The 20,841-nt window shown below is 44.6% G+C and overlaps 1 protein-coding gene across 1 annotated transcript in view; it reads left to right on the top strand.

Annotated features, from left to right (window-relative positions):
• The window catches only part of SMOC1 (SPARC related modular calcium binding 1), a 114,793-nt gene extending 96,007 nt beyond the window's left edge, over positions 1–18,786 (top strand). Inside the window, 3 exon segments of the mRNA XM_019472077.1 lie at positions 7,107–7,354; positions 13,506–13,556; positions 15,343–18,786. Of these exon segments, the coding sequence (XP_019327622.1) occupies positions 7,107–7,354; positions 13,506–13,556; positions 15,343–15,359 (316 nt within the window). The 3' untranslated portion in view covers positions 15,360–18,786.
• Positions 18,787–20,841: the final 2,055 nt, after the last annotated feature.

Here is a 20,841-nt window from a genome sequence, read left to right as displayed (position 1 = left end):
AGGAAAGAGTAATGGGGGGGGGGGGGGGCGGAGTATTCCTGTTTCTCCGTGGCAGCAGAGAGATGATACTGGCTACAATATGCATCTGTAGTATCAACATTAAAATATGGGACCAAACGCAGAGAAGTGCCTTTCCAAAGTGTCAAGGGCTGAAAAAGCCTAACAGTTGAGAGTCTTAAGGAGCTCAGCCTTCCTTAGGGTATTAAAAAAAAAAAAAAAAGTTGAAAGATGATTTCGTATAATCTGAGTATTTCCATAGGGACAAAAGCTCTGCAGGCTCTTTAGTCTAGCAGGGAAGAGCATGATTAGCTGAATATAAACAAACTTGTGATCAAAATTTCTTTAAAGCGAGGGCAATTCTAAGGCAGAATGAAGTCATGAGGGAGGTGACAGATTCCCTCTCTCTAAGGCTTTCATCTTAGGCCTGACGCCTTTCAGAAAGACTTGCTTTAGTCAAACCCGAGTTATGGTCCTAAGAGTAATTTGATTCACATTCTGTGAGTATGGTATACAGGAAATCGGATTAGATGACCCTGCGGCCTTCAGTCTGAATGTGGATATGCGGAGTGGATCACTTCTTGCATTTGCTGAGTGTCTTCATCTTGAAGACTTTACCTATTTATGCTACAAAGCTATCTGGCTTTGCAATTAATGTCCGTATTAGCTTTTTTTTTTTTGGGGGGGAAGGAGGAACATGGGGAGAAATGATAGAGATCTGCATTTAAAATACTACATAGAGCTGTGCTAAACTGCACGCTTTATACTTGGCACACACAAAAACAATCTAGTAGCAGCAAAGTGAGGCTGTACAACTTGGATTGCTGCAGGCCATGTAAGTAAAACCCGATAAGACTTTTTTTTTTTTATTGGGCATGCTTAAAACAACCTTGTAATCCCTTATAGGTCTTGTCTTGTTTAAGCAAGTTCAAAGCTATTGACTTTAATTGAGTTACTCTTGCTTTACAATAATGTAAATGAGAAGAGAACTTCCCTTCCTCATGGCCCTGGTTTATATTACAGCAAAATAGCCAAGTAGACTTCATTTAGACTTTTGAAACAGAAAATCTCTGGTAAAATTCATTCTTCATTTTAAGTTTATGTAATAACTCCAAGGCACATCTTGTTACTGTATGTTTTCAAAGTAATTAAGGGAGCACTTGTAGGAAATTGGTTTATTAACCAGTGTTTGGTATCCTTTTTGAAAAGACGCATGGTTGAAATTGTTCACGTATAAATCCTATATAATAGAAGCAGCACTTTTTAAAATTAGACTTTGCTTTAGTACATTTTAGTCTATCTAATTCGGACATATTCATATCACACAGGGCCTAAACTAAAATAGACCAAAGGGGGTCCCGGCCTGGGTTTCCCTCATCTGAGAAACTCTCTTTGGTCCCTACCAATTCAGAAATGAATTTTAGTTGCCAAAATGTGTGCACTATGACTTGCTACAGTATCAGCAAAAATATTAATGCCCTGTGGAATTTTGGATTAAAAGGGCAGCTTACAACAGCCACCCTTACCATGTAACACAGCAGCTGTGTCCCTTCATTTTAAGTTGCCAATTATTCCCCATGTAATAGCCCTAAAAAGTACTTCAGAAAATTGCCCCCGAGGTTCCCTTTCATGCTCTAGTTGAGCAGTTTGAAGCAGGCAAGCACAGCTCAGCACATCTCCAGGGTGTCCTGAAGCCGAGCCATGTTATAATAAAGATTGACACTTTCAAACAGTGCAAGGAAGTTAATGCCCAACTCCTATTGCATTTCAATTGAAGTTGGATATCAACTTCTCTTTGTGCTCCTATGGAAATTCTAGCCTAATTAAAGATACGGGAGAGTTCATGTAGGAGGAGGATCTTTGAACAGTCAATGAGGAGTAAAGGGAGGTGATTCTTAAACCTTCTAAATGATTTATCCCACAATCTTCAGAAAAGTTGTGTTCAGAATAATGTTTCATATACAACTTAGCCAGGGGAGAGGAAGAAACTGGACCTGTAATAGGAAGATAACTTAAGTTTTAACTGTAGAGGAATTATGCATTCCCCATAATGAATTTGGACTGTGTAATACCCTTTTGTTTAGTCTGAACACAGCTTAGTTTTTTGTTGGCTTCTTGATTCTTTGGCTACAGGAAAGGGAGAATAGTAAAACAAATACACGATCCTTTTGCAATTCCATTAGAGTAATCCTCTTTTATTCAAGCCATGTTCCACTGTTACAGCTTTTAACTTTAGAATAGACAACTGCAAAGAACAACAAAAGGAGAGTAAGAAGTGGAAGCAGAGTAAGAACAATTCTGAATTTTACCTCAGCTTGTTAAACTCGTACCGCTTTCCACCACTCCCCCAGGCACCTTGGTGGACATTATGAATGCTGCCATAGGCGTTGACTGGCAGGGTCAGTCCTGTCATTTCTTTAGCTTTGTTCTCATCCATCCTTCGTTTAGCGATGGCACCAAGGAAGGTATACATCCTTGCAAAATATTTTCAAGTCATAGAAACTTACAACTTTAAGTCCTGTAGACATCCTGACCACAAACATACGGTGTGTGTTAGGAGGGGAAGCTGTACTAATTTTTTTTTTCTACTCTTGCTTCTGCTAGCAGCTTCTTGTCCATCAGTGTTCTTTCATCCTGGAATAGCTCCCTCTGGTTTATAGTCTCTGTTTGCAGTCCTGAGTTAGGTGATGTTAGGCTGGTCTTACTCCCCTTTCCCCCTCCTGCCTCAGCTGATACTGTTGCAACGTAAAGTTTGTATTACAAAATAATAGGTTTTCTAAAGGTCTTCAAACAGGTAGTCATCTGGTGGGTACTTCAGAGATCGCAACCTTCCTTTCTCTCAAAGCAGCATTTTGTATTAGGATTTTCTGTCACTGCAACAGTACTGTGGGTCCATGCAGCCTGTGCAGTGGGATGCAGTGGGGCTGCAAGTGTTCAGGGGGTAAAGGATCAGCTTTGGTAGGAATGCACTTCAGTTTACTCAGTAAAATTTAGTGGGGCGTATTACACTTTGGCAGCACAGTTCTATGGAGGCTAATGTGATTGCACACTGTATATGGTTCAGTATGTGAGTAATGTCTGACACTTGCTGCTCTTGTATACTTCACCCTATATACCTCCCCTTCTTCCCTGCTCCTTCCCACTGAGTTAACTCCTGCTTTCTTGCAAGGGGCCTCAAGGGTTGGAAAGCATTACAGACTGCATGCAAAGTGCCATAATCAAGCTGTCTATTTGATATTTTGACATATTCTTCTCTCTGTGCTCCAGAATTCAGTGCAGCTGCAAAAAGTGCATGCCCATGTTTTTTCATAGCCTCTTTGCTTTCTGCCTGTACCCCAGTTACACCAGGTGATATGAAGGTGTTCTGTGGAAGTGTGTCTGAACTGGAAAATAGTATTGTTAAAGGTAACAGTACTTTAACCCACATATCTCCAAGCATAAGCCACCTAAGTATTCTCCTCCTATGAGGGAGCTGATAGCACATTATACAGGAGGAGGAACAAAAGCCTACTTAGAGAAGACTATGTACTTGATGCCAACAAATAGTAAGAAAGCTGAGAGAGCAGGTTCCCTGTTCTAGGCTGTTAATGACAGACCATGCTTCTCTTCATTGTTGGACTGTGGATGGGCTTATGCTGCATAATGGAGCTAAACTTGCTGGCTCATGTACGGAAGCAATCCAGCAATAGCAGGTTAGATTTGGAAAATCAGCTTGCACAGAGGTCTCTGCTTCCCCAGCACTCATTCTTTAGGATTGATTGTTTTGCCATAGAATGCTAAAAAGGAACAATTAGGAAGAAAAGTAAGTACAGCTGTAATGTAGTTAACACGAGAAGACTGAGAAGGCTGTCTGCATTTTGGTAATGTCTGTCTCTACTAGGTCTTACAAAGCTGCTACAGCACTGGATTGAGACTGGAATTCAGTGGATTTTTGTGACTGGTGTTAGAGCAAGAGATGATGTTTTGCTGGGAGTTGAGAATGTGCAGGACAGCTTTGTTCTCTCTTGATTTTTCTGATTCCTTTATGGTCTGAATGAGTAGAGGCAGCCCAACAAATGAAGTTTGCATCTCAGGGCTGATTTATTTCTCTTGCAACAGCAATGGAGAGTTAATAGAGGGAAATTCCCCTGGAATACTCCTGCAAAGTCTGTGCTTGCAGGACAATTAGAGCCCCCAGATTTATTTCAGCTGACCCGGCAGGTATGGTTGTTGTTATGGCACATCATCAAAGCTAGGTGGCTTAGCAGTGCTGTGAAGTTGCATCAATTCGTGTTTCATGGATGGTGCAGAAGTGTCTTGCATGGGCAGGTGTCAAAGTCAAGACAGTTAGATACGGTGTTGTAACCTCAGCCTTCTTTAGTGTATCATGTAATTTCATGAGCCAGGGAGATATGGCTGCACTGAGATGATGTGGATCCTTCCTGTGCTGGGATTCTGGATGATCATCAGAAAGGGCAGGCAACCAACTCAGGAACTGCAGTCCCGCTAAACCAGCCAACAGGAAGTGGTAAAAACTCAGAAATGGCTATATCTTCCTTCTTCCTACAATCACAGCAGCTAAACTAACTCTCTTTAGCTCCATTAGCATGCTGCAGTTTTCAGCATGAGCTCTCAGCATGTTTGTAATGGCAAAAATTGATGTATCATCACCTCATGAGTCAATGTATTTGTATTAGCCTGTGGATTTCCCTGATTTTCTTTATGGAAGTGCTGAAGAGAGCTATATTGCCTCTCTTGGTAACTCATAAGAGCTCCTCCTTGGTGTGCCTCTGAAAAAGAGGCACTTCTAAGTCGTGCTTCTGAGCGTCTCTTCAGCAGGTAGAGATAAGCTTGTGTTCCTGTTGCCTTTCTGCTGTTGGTTCGAAGATGCTCTGCTATTTTCTCCATTTCTGCCACTCCAGTTGTGGGCCTTCAGGAAACAAAGGGCGGGCCAAGGTGTGGACAAGGGGAATCTCACATGCAAAAGCTCAGGTTTTATTCCTCTATCTCAGCAAAAGCAGAATATTGTTCCTTGTAATACAGAAATTCCCTGTGGCTGCTGGAAACACGCTAGTCTTCAAATGATAGCCAGCTCATTTCCAAAAGGGAGAGAGGCCAATGACTGTGTTCATAAATGTCGTAGAAACAAGCTACAGGATGTGTTTTTATTCTCTCCTGTCATCCTGATCTTCACATACAGTTTCAAGGCTCTGAAAAATCTGGGCACTCCCTTAGCTTCCTGGGGAGATTTTTGCAATTTTTGCTTGTCCATAGGTGGCTCCAGGGGCTTGCCTTGTATTTTGGCTCCCAAAACTAAGCCAAACTTATTCCCAACCTCTTCTTCCTCCCCCCCAGTGTTTATCCTACTGTACATTGACCAGACACTGTGACTGAATGCCAGGCTGCCTTCTCAGCTAAGAATTAAATAATGAAGGAGATAGTTTCAAGTAAAACCTTGGGAAAAATGTGCAGTTTATCTGCCTCTCCTTACTGTATGTGTTTACTTGTTTCGAGGATCCAGATGTCTCTGGATAGGGGCTACCTTTCTAAATCATATCCTCATTTGTAAAAGCTATCAGAGAAGGTTAATGGGATCTCTGTTCTCCACCTAAGCTCCAGTGCTTGCTTTCTGCAAGTGTAGACTCCCCTTCACTAGTGATTTAAATTACCATGGTGGTAGTGTGGGGTTTTTATTTTTCAGGCTCTGTAGCTGCATTTTAGAGGCAAAACTGGTCATACCGGAAGGTCAAAAGAATTTTCTCCCTTCTAGTTCCCAACAAAGAAATTTTCAGTGACCATTTAAAAATATATCCTACCAGTTTCTGAAACAAGGTTGGTGACAGTCTTAAAGTGCATTTTATAAGGTACCTGGGTTCATATTTCCCCATCAGCTAGAATGCCCCAAACTCACACCAGAATCTGGCTGCCTGCAGCATGCAACTGTCCCTCTCTCACTGCTGGGGAAGGAATTAGGCAGCAGCTGGAAGTGTGTCCTGGAATAAGTCAGAGCAACCAGTGCCAGTGTAGTGTGTCTGACTACCTATCCACTAATTTCCATGCACTGAAATGCTTTTTTCCTGGGAGGAGAAAGGATCAAGTCTCAGCCTCATTTCAGCATCATTTCAGCTTTCTCTGTTGGCACACTCATTACATGGAGAAAAGGCGGACTAGCTTAGTGCAATTTTTAAAGAATTCTTCTTTAGAAAGAGTTTCTTCCCTAGTTCTTTGTATCACTGAGGAATAGCCCCTTTCCCACTGCTGCTGCAGAGCACCAGACACCACTTAAATGGTATGACATAACAGTGCCTGTTCAGTGATGGCTTGATGTTGAATGGCAGCATTCTCTATTCGTGCATCTTCAGCTGTTGCTTTTCCTCCTGCTCCTCTTCTCCTCCTCTCTGATATTGTTTGTTGTTGTCCACAGAAAGAAAATGTGAGCCAAATAACGTCAAACTTGTAATATCACAATGAGTAAGAAATGAAGCAAACTGAAGTTGCCAGTTTCGTAGTATTGCTTTAATGGATTTGTGGTGCTTCTCTGCTGTGGAATTCTTGTGTATAAATCAACCATGTGAAAAGCATTAAATATGCTGAAAATACAGCACAGGAGTTCAGATCATATAAATAGATACAGCAAGAATGTTGCATCTTGCCAAGGACATTTTCAAATAATGAATATGTCTTGCATTAAATGAATTTGTTCCCTTTCTGAAGTCTAGATGTTGCTATCACAGAAACTACCATGACAGCTGACACTCACGGCTCTCTTGCTGGTAACTTGAATGGGAGCCCAAGGGTCAAAAGGACCCTTGCCCTCTAAAGGGGATCCTTCTGGGATTAGGCAGAGTTTCAGCAACTGGTGTGAGGAGAAACAGAGCTACTGAAGGTATCAGTCTCCAGGAATCTCTTGGCACCGCTTGTTAATGCTAAAGGACATTTTTAGAAAAAGTTCATCTCTCTCAAAAGAGCCCAGCTAAAAGGAGGAGATTGTAAGACCTGCGTATTTTGCCTGCTTTAAATATGGCATAGTGCATGTCTGACTCGGTGAGCAGCTCTGGCTCCTCAGCGTGTGCTTGACAGTGTTGGTGAGAGCACCCACTTGTTGGGGGCCTGTGCTTCCTCTGCTCCAGGTTCTCTGAGCCAGACCCCAGCCACACGCTGGAGGAGCGAGTGGTACACTGGTACTTCAGCCAGCTGGACAACAACAGCAGCAATGACATCAACAAGCGGGAGCTGAAACCTTTCAAGCGTTATGTGAAGAAGAAAGCCAAGCCCAAGAAATGTGCCCGACGTTTCACTGACTACTGTGACCTCAACAAGGACAAGTCAATCTCGCTTCAGGAGCTGAAGGGGTGCTTGGGAGTCAGCAAGGAAGGAGGTGAGTGCCTTTCCTTCCCCATTGCACGAGAATAAAAGACTTGACACAGAGTTACAGCAAACGCAGGAATCGTTTTCTCCCAGGTGATTCAAAAGTGCCACAGTTTGTGTGAGAAAATGAGTGGGATTAATACCCTGCCATGCAAATGTAGTTTATTATTTGTGTTGTCTCTGTCTTATCCCTTATCACAGTATATATCACAGTGCTAAGCGCTGTACAGAAACAGGGCAAAAAGATGAGCCTTGCCCAGGACCCTGCTTGTACTATGGAAGTCCTTGGAAACTGTAGTTCAGATCAGGTCCCTTCTGAGTAGTACACTGCTAACAATATCCTGTTGTCTCAACCATGTAGGTTGGATGATGTATGAGCCAGCACAGACCCAGTCCTTTTCCAGAGACCCTGTTGACTAACAGAAATAGTATTTATTTTCATTGCTAAATCTAGCATGCAAGGAAAGTGGATGACGCAGAGAGCGCAACGCAGAGAGAAAGTGCAGGGCTGTGCTGTTGCCCTTTTTCAGAGTTAAATTGCACTTAAAGATTGGGGGAGAAATAGGGCATGTGAATAACATATTTTCCTTTCTGTGTAGTGCCTGAGCAACCAATGCACCCTCCTTCCTTTTCTTCCTCTTTCATCTTCACCTCATGTTCTGTTGGGACCTGGACCAAATTGACTTTTTTGGAAATTTTATGAATTGAAACCCAAATTCAATAATTATCAGTCATTCTTGACTGTGGGCAGACTCGCTTGGCAGGAGAAAGCAAACGGGGATTCCAGGGGACTAATTTCCTGTGCAGGTGTTTTGGCTGCGCGGACAGCTCTTGTTACAACCGTCGTGCCAGTTGGGAAGGGTGGGTAGCTTTCTTTCCCCAGGCTTAACCTTTACTTAGTTCTTCCCTCAGGTTTAGCACGAGTGGGAAGAGAGTCGGTGCATTTGGGTGTTGGGAAGTTGCCTTTTGTAGGTGCTTTGCAAACATCTTAGTTATCATAATAAGCCTGTTGCATTACTCATCAGCTGTGAGAAGTATTCAGCTTCCCTAGCTCAGTGGAAGGTTTTTTCTTAGTCATCGGTACCTTACTGAGGAATGACATACCAAAATAGCAACCCTGTTCCTTAATTTTATTACCTTCCCAATAAGATGAATATGCTAAGTGAGTTTTATTGCTATTTGGCCTGGAATAAGACTCTCTGGAATCTGCTGCCTTGGCCAACCGACTGTTCAAAATTGAGTTTATGGAAGGGGCGGGGGGGGAAAGGAGAGAAGGAAGAAAATGTGAATCTTTGAGCCCGTGTGAAGGGGACAGAAAGCAGTGAGACATTGTTGTGAGTACCTGATTGCCCAACTATTTGCTGAGAACACATCCTTGACCTTTCATGGTTTCTTCCGTTGTATGAGGACAGGATTGTCTGCAAAAAGGGGCTCTGACCTTGTTTTATCATACAGCTCTACATACCTACTAAAGGCCTGATAAGGCCTTGAGGATCAAAGATAAATGGGTAAGTTATGTGGAAGGAGGACCAAGGGGGGCTAAAGGATGGTGAGGGCTAAAAAGCAGTAGAGGGGGCAGTGCACTAACATGTAGGAAAGAACTGAGGGAGAGTACTCTAGAGGTGCAGTAAGCAAGTTTGTGATGGATCTTTTTTAAGAAGTCATGAATTTGTGAGGTGGTAGTGACACGTGTGCTCTGCTTTCTATTCACAAGAGCTTCTGAATTAAGAAATAACTGGTAGCTTACCCCTTCTCCAACTTTCCCTTATCCTGATCGTGGGTGCATGCAATCAGTCAACTAGTCCATGTATTTGCTCTGTTTCTTTCTCCGTACCATGGCCTCCAAACATCTGCAGGGGCTGAGGTCACTGTGGGTCCAAGCCAGGGTTCCCAAGAGCTAGTTGGGAACCTTTTTGATGATGTACTTTCAGTTGTAAACTGGCAATCAGATGAAACCAAAACTTTTCATGGAAGTGTTTCTGTTTCAACAAAAGCTTTGCTGGAAAGGTTTTTCTGGTCTGGATTGGATGAGGAAGGGTTGGAGGGAGGCAAGGAAAGTCATAATTTCCCCTTGATGTACTTCATTACAAATGAACTTGCCTCAGATGTTCCAAATCCTGGTTGGGTATCCAGCAGCATAAGGAGTAAAATGACATGGGTCATCATTCCAGGTGAGTGTACCTCCTGCTAGGCAAACTGAACACTTGTAATGATTTTGAAAATAAAACTTAATACAAATTTTGTAGGGTTTGGGATGCTGAGGAAAACAAATGTTAAGGCTTCTGCATTTTTGTCAGTGTTTTGCTTTGGGTTTTTTTTTTTTGTGGTCAGTTCCATCCAAACATGGAAATAATGTTGCTTGAAGGAAGCACGGGGCATAGATAAATCAGCACTGTTATATGCCTCTTGGGCACTAGATATTCTAAATAAATAAGTGGGAGGATTCAGCTGGGATATTCATAAGAACAAACCTGAATCTGAGCTCTTTCCAGCTTAGGATCAAGTCTGTCCAAGATGCATAGTTCTGTCTGTCTTCCCCTCCTCAGCAGGTTCTTGATGCCTGTGGTAACCTAATATGTGGGTGCTGCCAGCCAGTCATTCTTCAGTGAGGAAAATAGCTGTCCAATCCATCAGCAACCTTTCTGCTTTTCCATCCTTATGATGACCCAGAAAGCTGCTGGGAAATCTGCTAGGTCTGGTGGCCACTTTGCACCGCTTTTGCCCCTCTGCTTAAACCAGATGTGTTTCTATCAGGGGCAACTCAGATGGAAAAATACCATTCCTGGATCTCAGAATGGAGTAGCCACAAAAAGCCAGCCTTTGAGGGCTTGCAGAAGCCTGCAAATGGTTTCTTAAACTGAGGCAGAACAGGCAGAGAGGGCTTGTAGCTCAGAGTACGCCAGAAACAGTCTTTGCCATCATTTGATCTAGGATTGTCTGTTTGAGGAATTGTGGAAGGAAAACAGACTGATTTTTACAGCCTGTTAAAAGTTAGCATTCATCAGTGCAGTCTGCGCAGCCTGAGTTAAGGGGGGAATCATCTGTGATCAAAGAACAAATTTAGCTCCATGCTTTAGTCAAAAGGCAGGGTCCTTGAGGGGAGATAGACACACACTGTAAAGCTTTGCTGGAAAGTTACTGGACCTGAGATTAATAGGAGTCCTGTGATCTTGGAGAGGAGGACTGTAGATCTGAGCAAGGCTTATGCTCGTTGTGCTGGCTGCAAAATTCTGGAGTTGAGTTTTACCTCTATATTCTTTACCTCTATATCCAAGATAAAGTCAGCATTTTGTGCATGCCCAAAGAGGAGCAAAGGAATTAAGCAGTGAAGTAATGTCCCTCCGCCAGCTGACGGGAAGTTTCCTTCTGCCAGTTCAGATCCTGTGATTGCTTTGCCATCCAAGAGCTTGTCAGATGGTAGGTGTTGGGCATGCTTCACAGGCCATGAGGACTTCTGGGGTGGAACCCAGCCACTGTCTGTGCCAACAGCCAGCTACCAAGACCACAGTCCAGAAACAGGATCAAAATGTCTTAATTAAAAAGGGTGTGTGTGTGTGTAATTAAACAGCATGTCACTTTCTACTGGAGCTGAGCAAATACTACAGAAAGGAAGAAAAATAATGGACAATCTAAACAGCAGATTTAATTCAGTGATGTTTGGGACCCCTCTTGTTGGTATCTGCAGAAGTAACTGATTCTCTGCATGCTTGGGAGGCTTCTGGGAATGAGGATGCTCTATATCACTGCTGTGCAAGCAGCTGTGTGGGAGCAGGTAGCAAGGAGCAGTCACCTGGGAAAGGCCTCCAGACCAATGATGGTAGAAAGCTGACAACAGTCTGAGAGGCTATGAGAAAACTGTAACCAGGTAATGACCGAGTTAATAAAAAGGAAATTCAGAGTACCTCTAATTACAATTAGATTAGAATGTAAACGAGCTCCACTGGTTCAGTGCTTGTTTTTGTTTGCCTTGTTCAGATATCCCCCTTTAGATCTCAGTAGAGATGCTGTAGTTTGTCGCCTTTGATCTTGAGGAAAGTTACTGATGGTTAGTATGAATCAGGACATCAGTATTGTGTTGAGGACCCAAGATAAGGCTTGTGGTAGCGTGTCCCTCCCCCATCAAAGGTGAGAGCTTTGCTCAGTAAGTCCGAGGAATCGTTTCTACCTATAAAAAGTTGCTGGGGTTTCCTTGGGGCTTTTCCTTTTGAAAGTCACCTGGCCTAATCCAGTGTGGCTAGAATTGTTACCCAAAATAGTGTACTTGTGAGGCTGAGCAATACTCTGCATTGTAAAGCTTACTGAATGATGGGATGTTACCCTGTAATACCCAAGGGCTTCCCAGGTATATGTTAGTAACCCGCTGTCACCATCTGCCATATTCCTTCCTCTCTTTCATGTCAACTTCATGCTCGGTGCAGTGTTGTTTTGGTGGGGTTTTGTCTTCTGTAGGTACATGTGGCTGGCCTGTATTTACATTGAAGGCAGCTGGCTGAAGGCAATACTCTCTGCCTTTGGAGTGACAGGTGATGAGCTTCAGGGTAGTTTCTCAGCACGGATGCGTGGGGCCAGACCCATGGAAAGCACAGAGCCCTACCAGGCTGCTGGACAGGTTTGCCCAGCCTGGAGCATCCCTCCCATTTCAGGGATGCTCCCTGCCTTTTGTATCACTTTACCTGGAGCTCCTCGCCTCTTTCCGAAGACAAATAGGCCTCATTCGCAGCAATGCACAGTGGTCTTAGCTGCATCGGGTGCAAAAGGTGTTTTTTTTCGGATGCCTTCTCCCTTACCCAGGCAGCCGGCCGGGGCCGGGCCGTGCGCGGCCCAGCAGCGCCCTCCAGGGGCCCGGCCCCGGGAGCGGCCGGGCCTCCGCGGCTCCAGCCGGCCGGAGGATGCCGCGGCTCGTAAAGGCCCTGGTTTTTTACTGCCAGGCCCCCGGGAGAGTCCCAATTAGCTCTGGAGGAATCTGCCTCTTGGCAACAGCCCTCTGCTTTTTATACACAGAAATAAGTGAACAACAACGGTTCCTCTGATCTCACCAGGGCAGATGGCCGATACGAGGCCGGCGTTTGGGGGCCTTGAAATAACTTACCATGTCTATACAGTTTCTCTTACTAAGGATCTCTGCAACCAACAGGTTGTGCTTTGCAACCCATTTCAAACTCAGCCACTGCCACCTTTCTTTCCCTCTCTCTTTTCTTTCCCAGTGGTTCCGCTTCTGTCTTGCAGCCTAGCCTACCATCCCCCGGGGGTTCCCCAGTCTCGCCCCTGCTCTCTGAACTTCTGCTTATCTTGCTCTTGCACAGAGCTAAGTTTGCTTTAGCTGTGAGTGTGCAAAGTACTTAATGTGCAAAGCAAGCTGTGCAATCAGGTCAGATGCACGCACAAATCAAAGATGTCTTAGGCTGGGCCGGAGTGGAGGGTGGCAGCAGGCTTACTGCTTCTGGCTGGGAGCAGGAGTTCCCGTTTCCAGCTATAATCCCTCATCTGAAATCAGACCAAGCAGCTAGCAGGAAATGTAACATGCTTTTGAGAACTCCTGTAATCCCTGAGCTGTTTGTACCCAGCACATGGTAGGAACAGATTTATTGTTGAGGTGAGAGCCCTTGTCATGAGCTCCATGAGTAGGGTGCGTGTGCCTCATGATGCAGTCACAGCTCTGCAGTCTGTCCCTGCCCTTCTGCCAGGTATGAGTTCAGGTCTTTGATTTTAGGCACCTGTTTGATTGTTTGGTCCAAGCTAAAGATTTAGTAAACTTGGGCTATCTGCATTGCTTACATCTTCACTGTTCTCGCTGCCCTCTATAACGTGATGTTATTTTGCTTGCTCTTAGCAAAAACAGTTTTGGGAAACTTCATGACACTACTTGCATCCTTCCTTTCTTCTTCTTCCTCCTTCCACAGTTTAGTTTAACCTTGTAATTGTTGCTTCTTGACCTCTGGATTTCATGATGTTCAGATACTACAGCACCAGGTATTTAACCTCTCTCATCTCAAGCACATTAGTCTGATTCTTGCATGTGAATCTTAAGGAGTGCTGGCAGGACTTGCTGTGTGCACGCTCAGGAGCTCCTTTGAACCTGCCCTCCGGCAGCAGACAGTGGGGAGACTCCTTTGTCATGCCACGGCATTTATTGCCTTTAATATGGTTCTTGGATTTTACAGGTAGCCTGAGCAGTTTCCCCAATGGAAAAAGGCAAGACCTTAACCCTTTCAGTGAGTATCTTGTCAAAATGTTTCCTTTTTTTCTGTGATAACCACGTGTCCCAAAATTCATTCTCCCCTGCTCTCCTATGTTCACAAATATCAATATAGAAACAGCTGGAAACCAAAGTTGTTCATAGGAGGTGTGAATATAATAACATGCAGCTCAGCTGCATCATCTCGAAGTCCAGCACTGTCTCTTCAGCTGGGGCAGACAGTACGTTGCTAAGGAATTAGAATAGGATACAGCAGCTATGGGATGAACACTCTCATGGTTTCATTGGGTGCTCCTCATTTTGGATTGTGAGAAACAGTGAGCAGTGCTCCCCTGCCTATCTTTCTCCTGCCACTTGTTCTATAGCCCTCCAATATATGTCTGGTTAGACTCCTTTCTGTGTTGAAAAGATATAGGCTATGTATTTGCTTAGTGACAGAAGTCTTCCCATACCTCTTGCTATTCTCCTTACCTTTCTGGGTACCTTCTCTGGTCCTGATGAGATGGGCTGAACAGAGAACTGAAGATAAAGATCAGCTAAGCCTTATACATTTATGTAGTGATGTTTCCTGGTGTGTCCTCAGTTCTGATCATGTATTTGATTTTTGTCTGCTGCTAAAAGCTGAGTGGAGGCATTCAAAAAATTGTGTACTGTGACTTCAACCTCCTTCCTAGTCACTCAGAGTGCTTAGTGTAGGACAGGTCATCCCTGCTCCCCACTCCTGCACTGCGTTGCATGTATAGACATTGAAGTCAGTCTGCTGTTTTTATGAGCTGGTCATTGAGCACTGTGAGCGCCTTTTGCAGAGCTGTGCAGTCAATTTCAAATATGACTATCTGGAATAATTTTGCATTTGACAATATTCACCCCCCGTGGCAGGGCATGTCGACTAGCACCAATTGCAGTGAGGCCTGTCTAATAATCTTTCTCCTTTCTGAAAACCAAATCCATACCTCTGCCTTCTCTTCACTATGTTTTCACCTGTAATTAATCCACAGAGCTCTCTCTCTGATCTTGTAAGAGCTTTGATTCTTTAAGAACCTTTGATGAGGGGCTTAACAAAAGCTTTCTGAAGAAATGAGTGCAGGGGTGTGCGTGCCCATCTGGCTCACTAAGCAGCAGCCTTGCATCATCCACTGGAACACTAATAGCCCAGCAGGGTCCTGGGACCCCCAGCTCCAAGTACACTGTATCCTTGCCGCCGATTCAGTAACTTGGTAGGCTTCAGAGCGCCTGGTGCAGGCAAGCTCTCTAAGAACCACTGAGCAGGGAGACTGCTGCATTGTGCTGTTGCAGAGGTGGGGAGAGGTGACTTGCCCTCGCCCTGCATGCCTGCCTCCTTGGAGACCTGCTTGCCTGCTAGGCAAGGAGACAGCTGGCTGCGGCTCACGGGGGAGATGGTGGCAGGGCAGCCTGGCAGCAGCGGGCTTCCACATCAGCCATGGCAGGTGGAAGAGCAGAGGGAGAGATGCTGGACCAGTTGTTTGCCCAGACTGCATGCCCATTTCCAAGGAGGGGGATGGAGAGGAAAGGTAGTGGTTTATGTTTAAAAATACGTCGGTCCCTAGGGCTCCATGTGACTCATTCAATGCTTTTTTCAGCAAGGCTGTCTCATTAGCTCCTGATTGTTTTCAGCCTCACAGCTTACTCTGGGATCTCAGCCTTCTGGGGCCGTGGCTGCAGCAGAGGCTGTACTGTATCTTTATCAGTCAGGTGCTCTTTTGGTTTTAATTTGCCTTTTTTCCTCATTTTCTCTGCTTCTGTTTTGTTTTTTTTCATCCTTTCCCACCCCACCCTTTCAGTAGGTCGCCTGGTGTAGCAGCAGAAGACAGGAAGGGAAGGCAGGAGCCGACCCAAAGGAAAGAAAGATCTAGCAACAGATGGACAGACACCTTGCTGCTTGTGAGGAAGCATGCAGCATCAGCAACATCCAACGTAGCAGAAGTGGCACCCAGAACGTTTGCACTTTTTAATAATTGGTTTGGGTTTGTTCTTAATTGCTTTTCAATGCCATTATCTAATACTTTGGAGAGTGGGAGGAAGCAGGATTGTGACTTTTTAAAATTGGAACAGCTACTGATGACGTAAAATTGAGTTCACTGTGACTCAAAGAAAGAGAATTTTATATACTGTATATAAATATATATGTAAATTGTACAGTTGTCTTGTACAGGGGTTGGAGTCACTGTTCTGTTCCTCCGTTTGCTTTTGAAGGTTGTTAGGGTTAGAGGGACACTTTACATTTAATGGATTACAGTAATGCATTCATTTCTGCCACCAAACCATCATTCAGTTGCAAACCTTAACACCCCCGTGCAAAAAGGAGCAAGTATATCAGCATGACCTGTGCTTGCAGATGTGCACACAGTGCCCCAGATACCAAATGCTTCTTGGGAGCAGCTGAACCCCTTCTTTTCTTACTGTAAAGCCCTGTGCAACTCACAGGCAATTGGGCTTTTGAGGGAGCACAGATTTCACCTAAGTATTGCTGCACTGCAAAGCTGCTTAAAGTAAGGATAGAAAAGGGTTGTATTAAGGACACACAAAAGTAATTTCTGCACCTGTTGCAAGTTGGGCAGAAATGAATTGCAAATGCATTACTATCCAGGCTCAGAAGACGTGCTTAGCAAAGATGTGCCATGCCTCGGAAATCTAACGCTGTAGGAAGGATGTGGGAGCAGTAGGCCTAGTAGAGTTGGTGGAGTGAAGTCTTGCATCTTCCTCTCTGACAAAGTGTTCATCTATATGCTGTACAACAATAAAAATACTGAGAAGCCTGCTAAAAGCAGCATTAGCCTGCCTGTTGCTTTGCTGAAGAGCAAAGAACATACTTGTCAGTGCAGAAAGACACAGCCATGCTGCTGGTCCCCAAGAGTCTGCTTTACTCATGTTTCAACACTACAGCTTGGGCCATGCTTGCTGGTGAAGGTCTGTCTGCAATGACTATTCTTGTCTTTGGTGGTTGTGAATCTCAAGCTCCTCTCCTGCACAGGGGTGTGCCTGCCTAGCTTAGAGTATCCACTTCACCCGATTTGCTGTTATTAGTACCTCCTGTGCTATCGCACTCCAGTGTCACATTACAGTAACGGTGAAGACTTGGATTGAGGAGCCTGGTCTCTTGGAGGCCACAGGGGCTGTTTCAACTACCAGCAGTTTTTCCAGGCTTGTTTCTTAATCTCAGATATAACTGTAAAGTCAGCGGTAGGGCAGGGACACCCGTATCAGCAATCCTAGGTTCGGGCAGAGTGTGATGGGACACACAGTGTTTTCCTTTGTGCATTTCCAACCACTGGCAGCACTTGCCTGTTCATAGGAAATGTTCTGAGCAGCCTCCCACTTCAGACCTCGTGATCCTTGTGCCACGCGTCTCTGGACCAAGAACCTGTAGTCAGAGATGATGACATGCCACGCTAATATGACATCACACCAACAATTGCTTGTAACAGCATTGCGTTACTGTAGAGACTGGGCTTGTCCCTTGAGGCTTTGTTGCTTTGGTAAAAGATGTTGCAACACAGCACCTGTGTTGCCATCTGACATGACTCTGTGGCATGTCATCATGATGATAGCATGAGATAAACACATCACAGCAGGAGTGTCCTGATGCAGTAAGTTAGTGCCTTGTTGACAAAATGGAAAGTTTAAAAAAAGAAAAAACAAACCAAAAAATCTTTCTATAAATAACTGTTTAAGACTAGTAATAACTCTTCCTCTGGGAAGTAGATTGGAGCTAAGTAAAGCATTTGGCATCATTGAAAACACCTCTGGTAATCTCTGAAGTATACATCACACCACCATAATATAAAGAAGTCTCTTTAGCAAGAGCAGATCCTGCCTGGTGGATCTTCATGGTTTCTCACATACAATGTATGTGCTTTTCTGGCCTGCAAGCTCCCGTCTTCTTGATTGCATCTTCTCTTTTTAAATGTCCAGGGCACATCTTTTGTGTGTTGAAATGATTTGGTTTAGTGTATAGTTAGAAATGTCCCGGTCACTCATTAATCCTATTGTAGGACTAAAGAATTAATCCAGCTGTATAAAAGAAACCCTCTCCTTTTTTAATATGCTAGTTTTAGCAATTAAAAGCTCTGGCTGCTGGGTTGGTGTTTGGTTGTGGGTTTGTTGTTTTTTTTTTTAATGTATAGTTGCATCCAGCAAAAGCAGCCACTTGGATGCCTATAGTTCTGTCGGCCAGCCACTGGGGCCGGGCAATGCCTCACAAGGTTGCGGGGGGAGTGCAGAGCTGCTAAAAGTCACTGCCTCTTTTCTTCTGGAAATGTCAGTAAACCAGCCAGCCAATGCTCCTGCCTGTCACATAAATCCTTCTGCAGACGTCGTTTTTCTCATCCTTGTGTCCTTCCCCTCCAAAAGCCCTGCATTCACATGTAGTTTGCAATTAAAATTGGGTCAGTTCTTCAAGGAAGCCAAACAAGGCGTAGCTGTTGAGGTTAGCTTTGGTATTGGTGTGCGTATTCATGTTGCTACGCTAGAGCTGACTTTATGGATGGATTGGGGTCCAAGCATTATAGTGCTTTCCCCTTTACTTTCACGAGACAAGTCCAAGTCCCCGCATCCTGACTTGCTGGGTTTGCACGGGCCTCTGACCAGCTTCTGGCAACACTTGTACATTGGCATGCAAGACCCAATCAGCATGATTGTGTAACATCTGGATAGAGGTTGGGTTACTTGTTCTGGGTTTGTGTGTTGGAAGATCATGCAGACGGTGCTGGTCTTGATTCATATAACCCATCCTATGAGTTGTCCAAACAGTCTGTACTCATCAGAAGAGAGCAGTGCCTCAGCTCCCCTCTTCCCTTGTTGCTTTTATTGCCGGATAACTGGCCAGTCCACCTGGCTGCCAGGCCAAACGTCCTTATCTCGTGGTGGTAAGCATTCTTTGGCTCTGCCTTGCATCAGTAGCATCCTACTGAAGCTGGGGCATGGGGAGTGTCAGCGTTGTGCCTGGAAGCAGACCCTGGGCATGTCTCTCCTCATCCTTCAAGTCCTCCTGGGCCTCTCCAGCTCTACTTTGAATGACAGCTGAAAACAGCTGGGACAGAGAAGAGAACCAGGGCTCCACAATGCAAGTCATCTGCTCTTCCTGCCAGAAGCAAAAATCTTTCCTTTTTTGCTGATCCTCCAAAGGCATAGGTGTGTTGGAGGGAACTGCATTACGGTGGGATTTATCCGTATGAAGGCACCGCTTTCCATGGCCTGAGTTTATACTGAACTTACCCTGCCCCAGCACATTTCTGCCTATGGCATTGTTTGTTAGACTGAAAGGCATCTGTTTGATTTTGGGTTTGTAATAAAATAGTCTTTCCTTTTTTGCTGATCCTCCAAAGGCATAGGTGTGTTGGAGGGAACTGCATTACGGTGGGATTTATCCGTATGAAGGCACCGCTTTCCATGGCCTGAGTTTATACTGAACTTACCCTGCCCCAGCACATTTCTGCCTATGGCATTGTTTGTTAGACTGAAAGGCATCTGTTTGATTTTGGGTTTGTAATAAAATAGATAACTTTTGCTCCAGTGTCTTGTGGTGGGTTTTTTTTTATTTTTTTTTCTGTTTGTTAGACTGAAAGGCATCTGTTTGATTTTGGGTTTGTAATAAAATAGATAACTTTTGCTCCAGTGTCTTGTGGTGGTTTCTTATTGAATCTTTATTTCCAGAACTTACCTCTTTCACATACTGTTCTGTTACCTACGCAGTGCCATAGGAGAGGGAAGGGGACTTTCCTGCTCCCAGAGTCATGTGTCTGTCTTTGGTTGGGATCTGAGGTCCTTGGATGTTTCTCTCCTGTGTGTAAGCCTCCAGGTTAAATTGAAACATGCCCCAGAGCGCTTCTCTGAGGTTTGATGACAGTTGACCTAATCTGCCCAGGCTGCTTCAAAAGGCTGTGAAGCTTCAGCAGGAGAGTAGGGGTAACCACAGAAGGTGGGACCCACAGCCAAGTGGGATCTCATAGCACAGTCTCCCAAAACCAGGGACAGAAGACAGGCACTGCACCTCACATCTCCTCATCCCCACTCGCCTTGGGAGCCTTCGTACTTCACTTTTGCAGGTCAGGCCTCACTACATGGGAGCCTGAAATACTATTTTCTAGGTGTTGTCCAAAACCTTTTAATCCTCAGAGGTGACAAGCAGCAAGTTATGCTGGGAAGCTGCTGCTATTGTAAGACGTGCTATTTCCTAGGCTACAGGGAGGTGCTATTCATCAGAGGCTGCAGCACCAGGTCCATGACAGAGGAGGCCACACACTGTTCCCATCAAGCAGATATGGCCAGTTTTCTCATCACTGTCTATGTCATTTCACTTGATCACATGTAAATCTCTTGCAATTAATAAGGAGCCAACTCATTTATTGCACATCGAAAGGGAGGCAATTGCAGTCCCAAAGGGAGGTTTTCTGCTTTTGTAGTCACAGGCTGGCTTGTTTGTAGATGGGCAGGGAGGGGGTCTGCTAAGACTGTTGTCTTTAAATGCAAGTTCAATGATGAAGGGAGAAAATGCAGGGATGAATGACAGCCAATGTGGATTTGTCAAGAATAAAATGGCAAAGTGAGCTAATTTCCTTGTATTACCAAGGTAACAAGTTTTGGGCTAAGGGAGAAGCAGTGGTTGTCATCTCTGGAGTTCTGCAAGACTTAATTAAAAATAGGAAAAGAATATTTTAAAAAAAGAAAGCAATTCTTTGGCCATGCTTCCTGTTTCTGGGGTCAACATAAGGTACTCTGAGAGGCCTTCACCCTTCCCTGGTGGTGCGATCATTCTGTAAGCAAGTCTAAAAGAACTACAAAGAGCTTGCTTCTGCCTCTGCTTCCAATAGTGATATTGCCAGAAGACTTTTCCTCCTCCCCCGCCTCTTTCCCCCTTATCTTTGACATAACTAACAAAATCCACATGCGGAATGCCGACCTTCTGACTTCTCGGCAGCCAGCCCTTGCAAGCCATTTCAGGCAAAATAACTTGGCAGCCCTCCAAAAGCTGATACTAAATTAGACAGCGGGATCTGCAGAAGTGGTGCTCCTTCGTTTGGAAAACACCTTGAAAACAAAGTGGATTAAAAAACCACCACCTCAGGAAGTAGGAGTATAACAGCAAGTATTTTCTATGGAGTGTTTGCCGGAAAACCTGAGGCTGGCTGCTTTGGGAAGCAATGATGCTGTCTGCCATTCTGTATCCAAGGGCCTGCTTACTGATTTCAGTGGCTGGTTTTGTTTTTCAAAGGTGCCTCGCCTGTGCACACCGGGAGGGGTCTAGCTTTCATTCAGGAAACACCACCAGCTCTGTGCTACAT

The sequence above is a fragment of the Aptenodytes forsteri genome, unplaced genomic scaffold (assembly GCF_000699145.1).
Source record: "Aptenodytes forsteri isolate BGI_AS27 unplaced genomic scaffold, ASM69914v1 Scaffold3, whole genome shotgun sequence".
In the NCBI taxonomy this organism is placed as follows: domain Eukaryota; kingdom Metazoa; phylum Chordata; class Aves; order Sphenisciformes; family Spheniscidae; genus Aptenodytes; species Aptenodytes forsteri.
The sequence above is the reverse complement of the archived record's forward strand: the minus strand, read 5'-3'. Positions and strand labels throughout refer to the sequence as shown.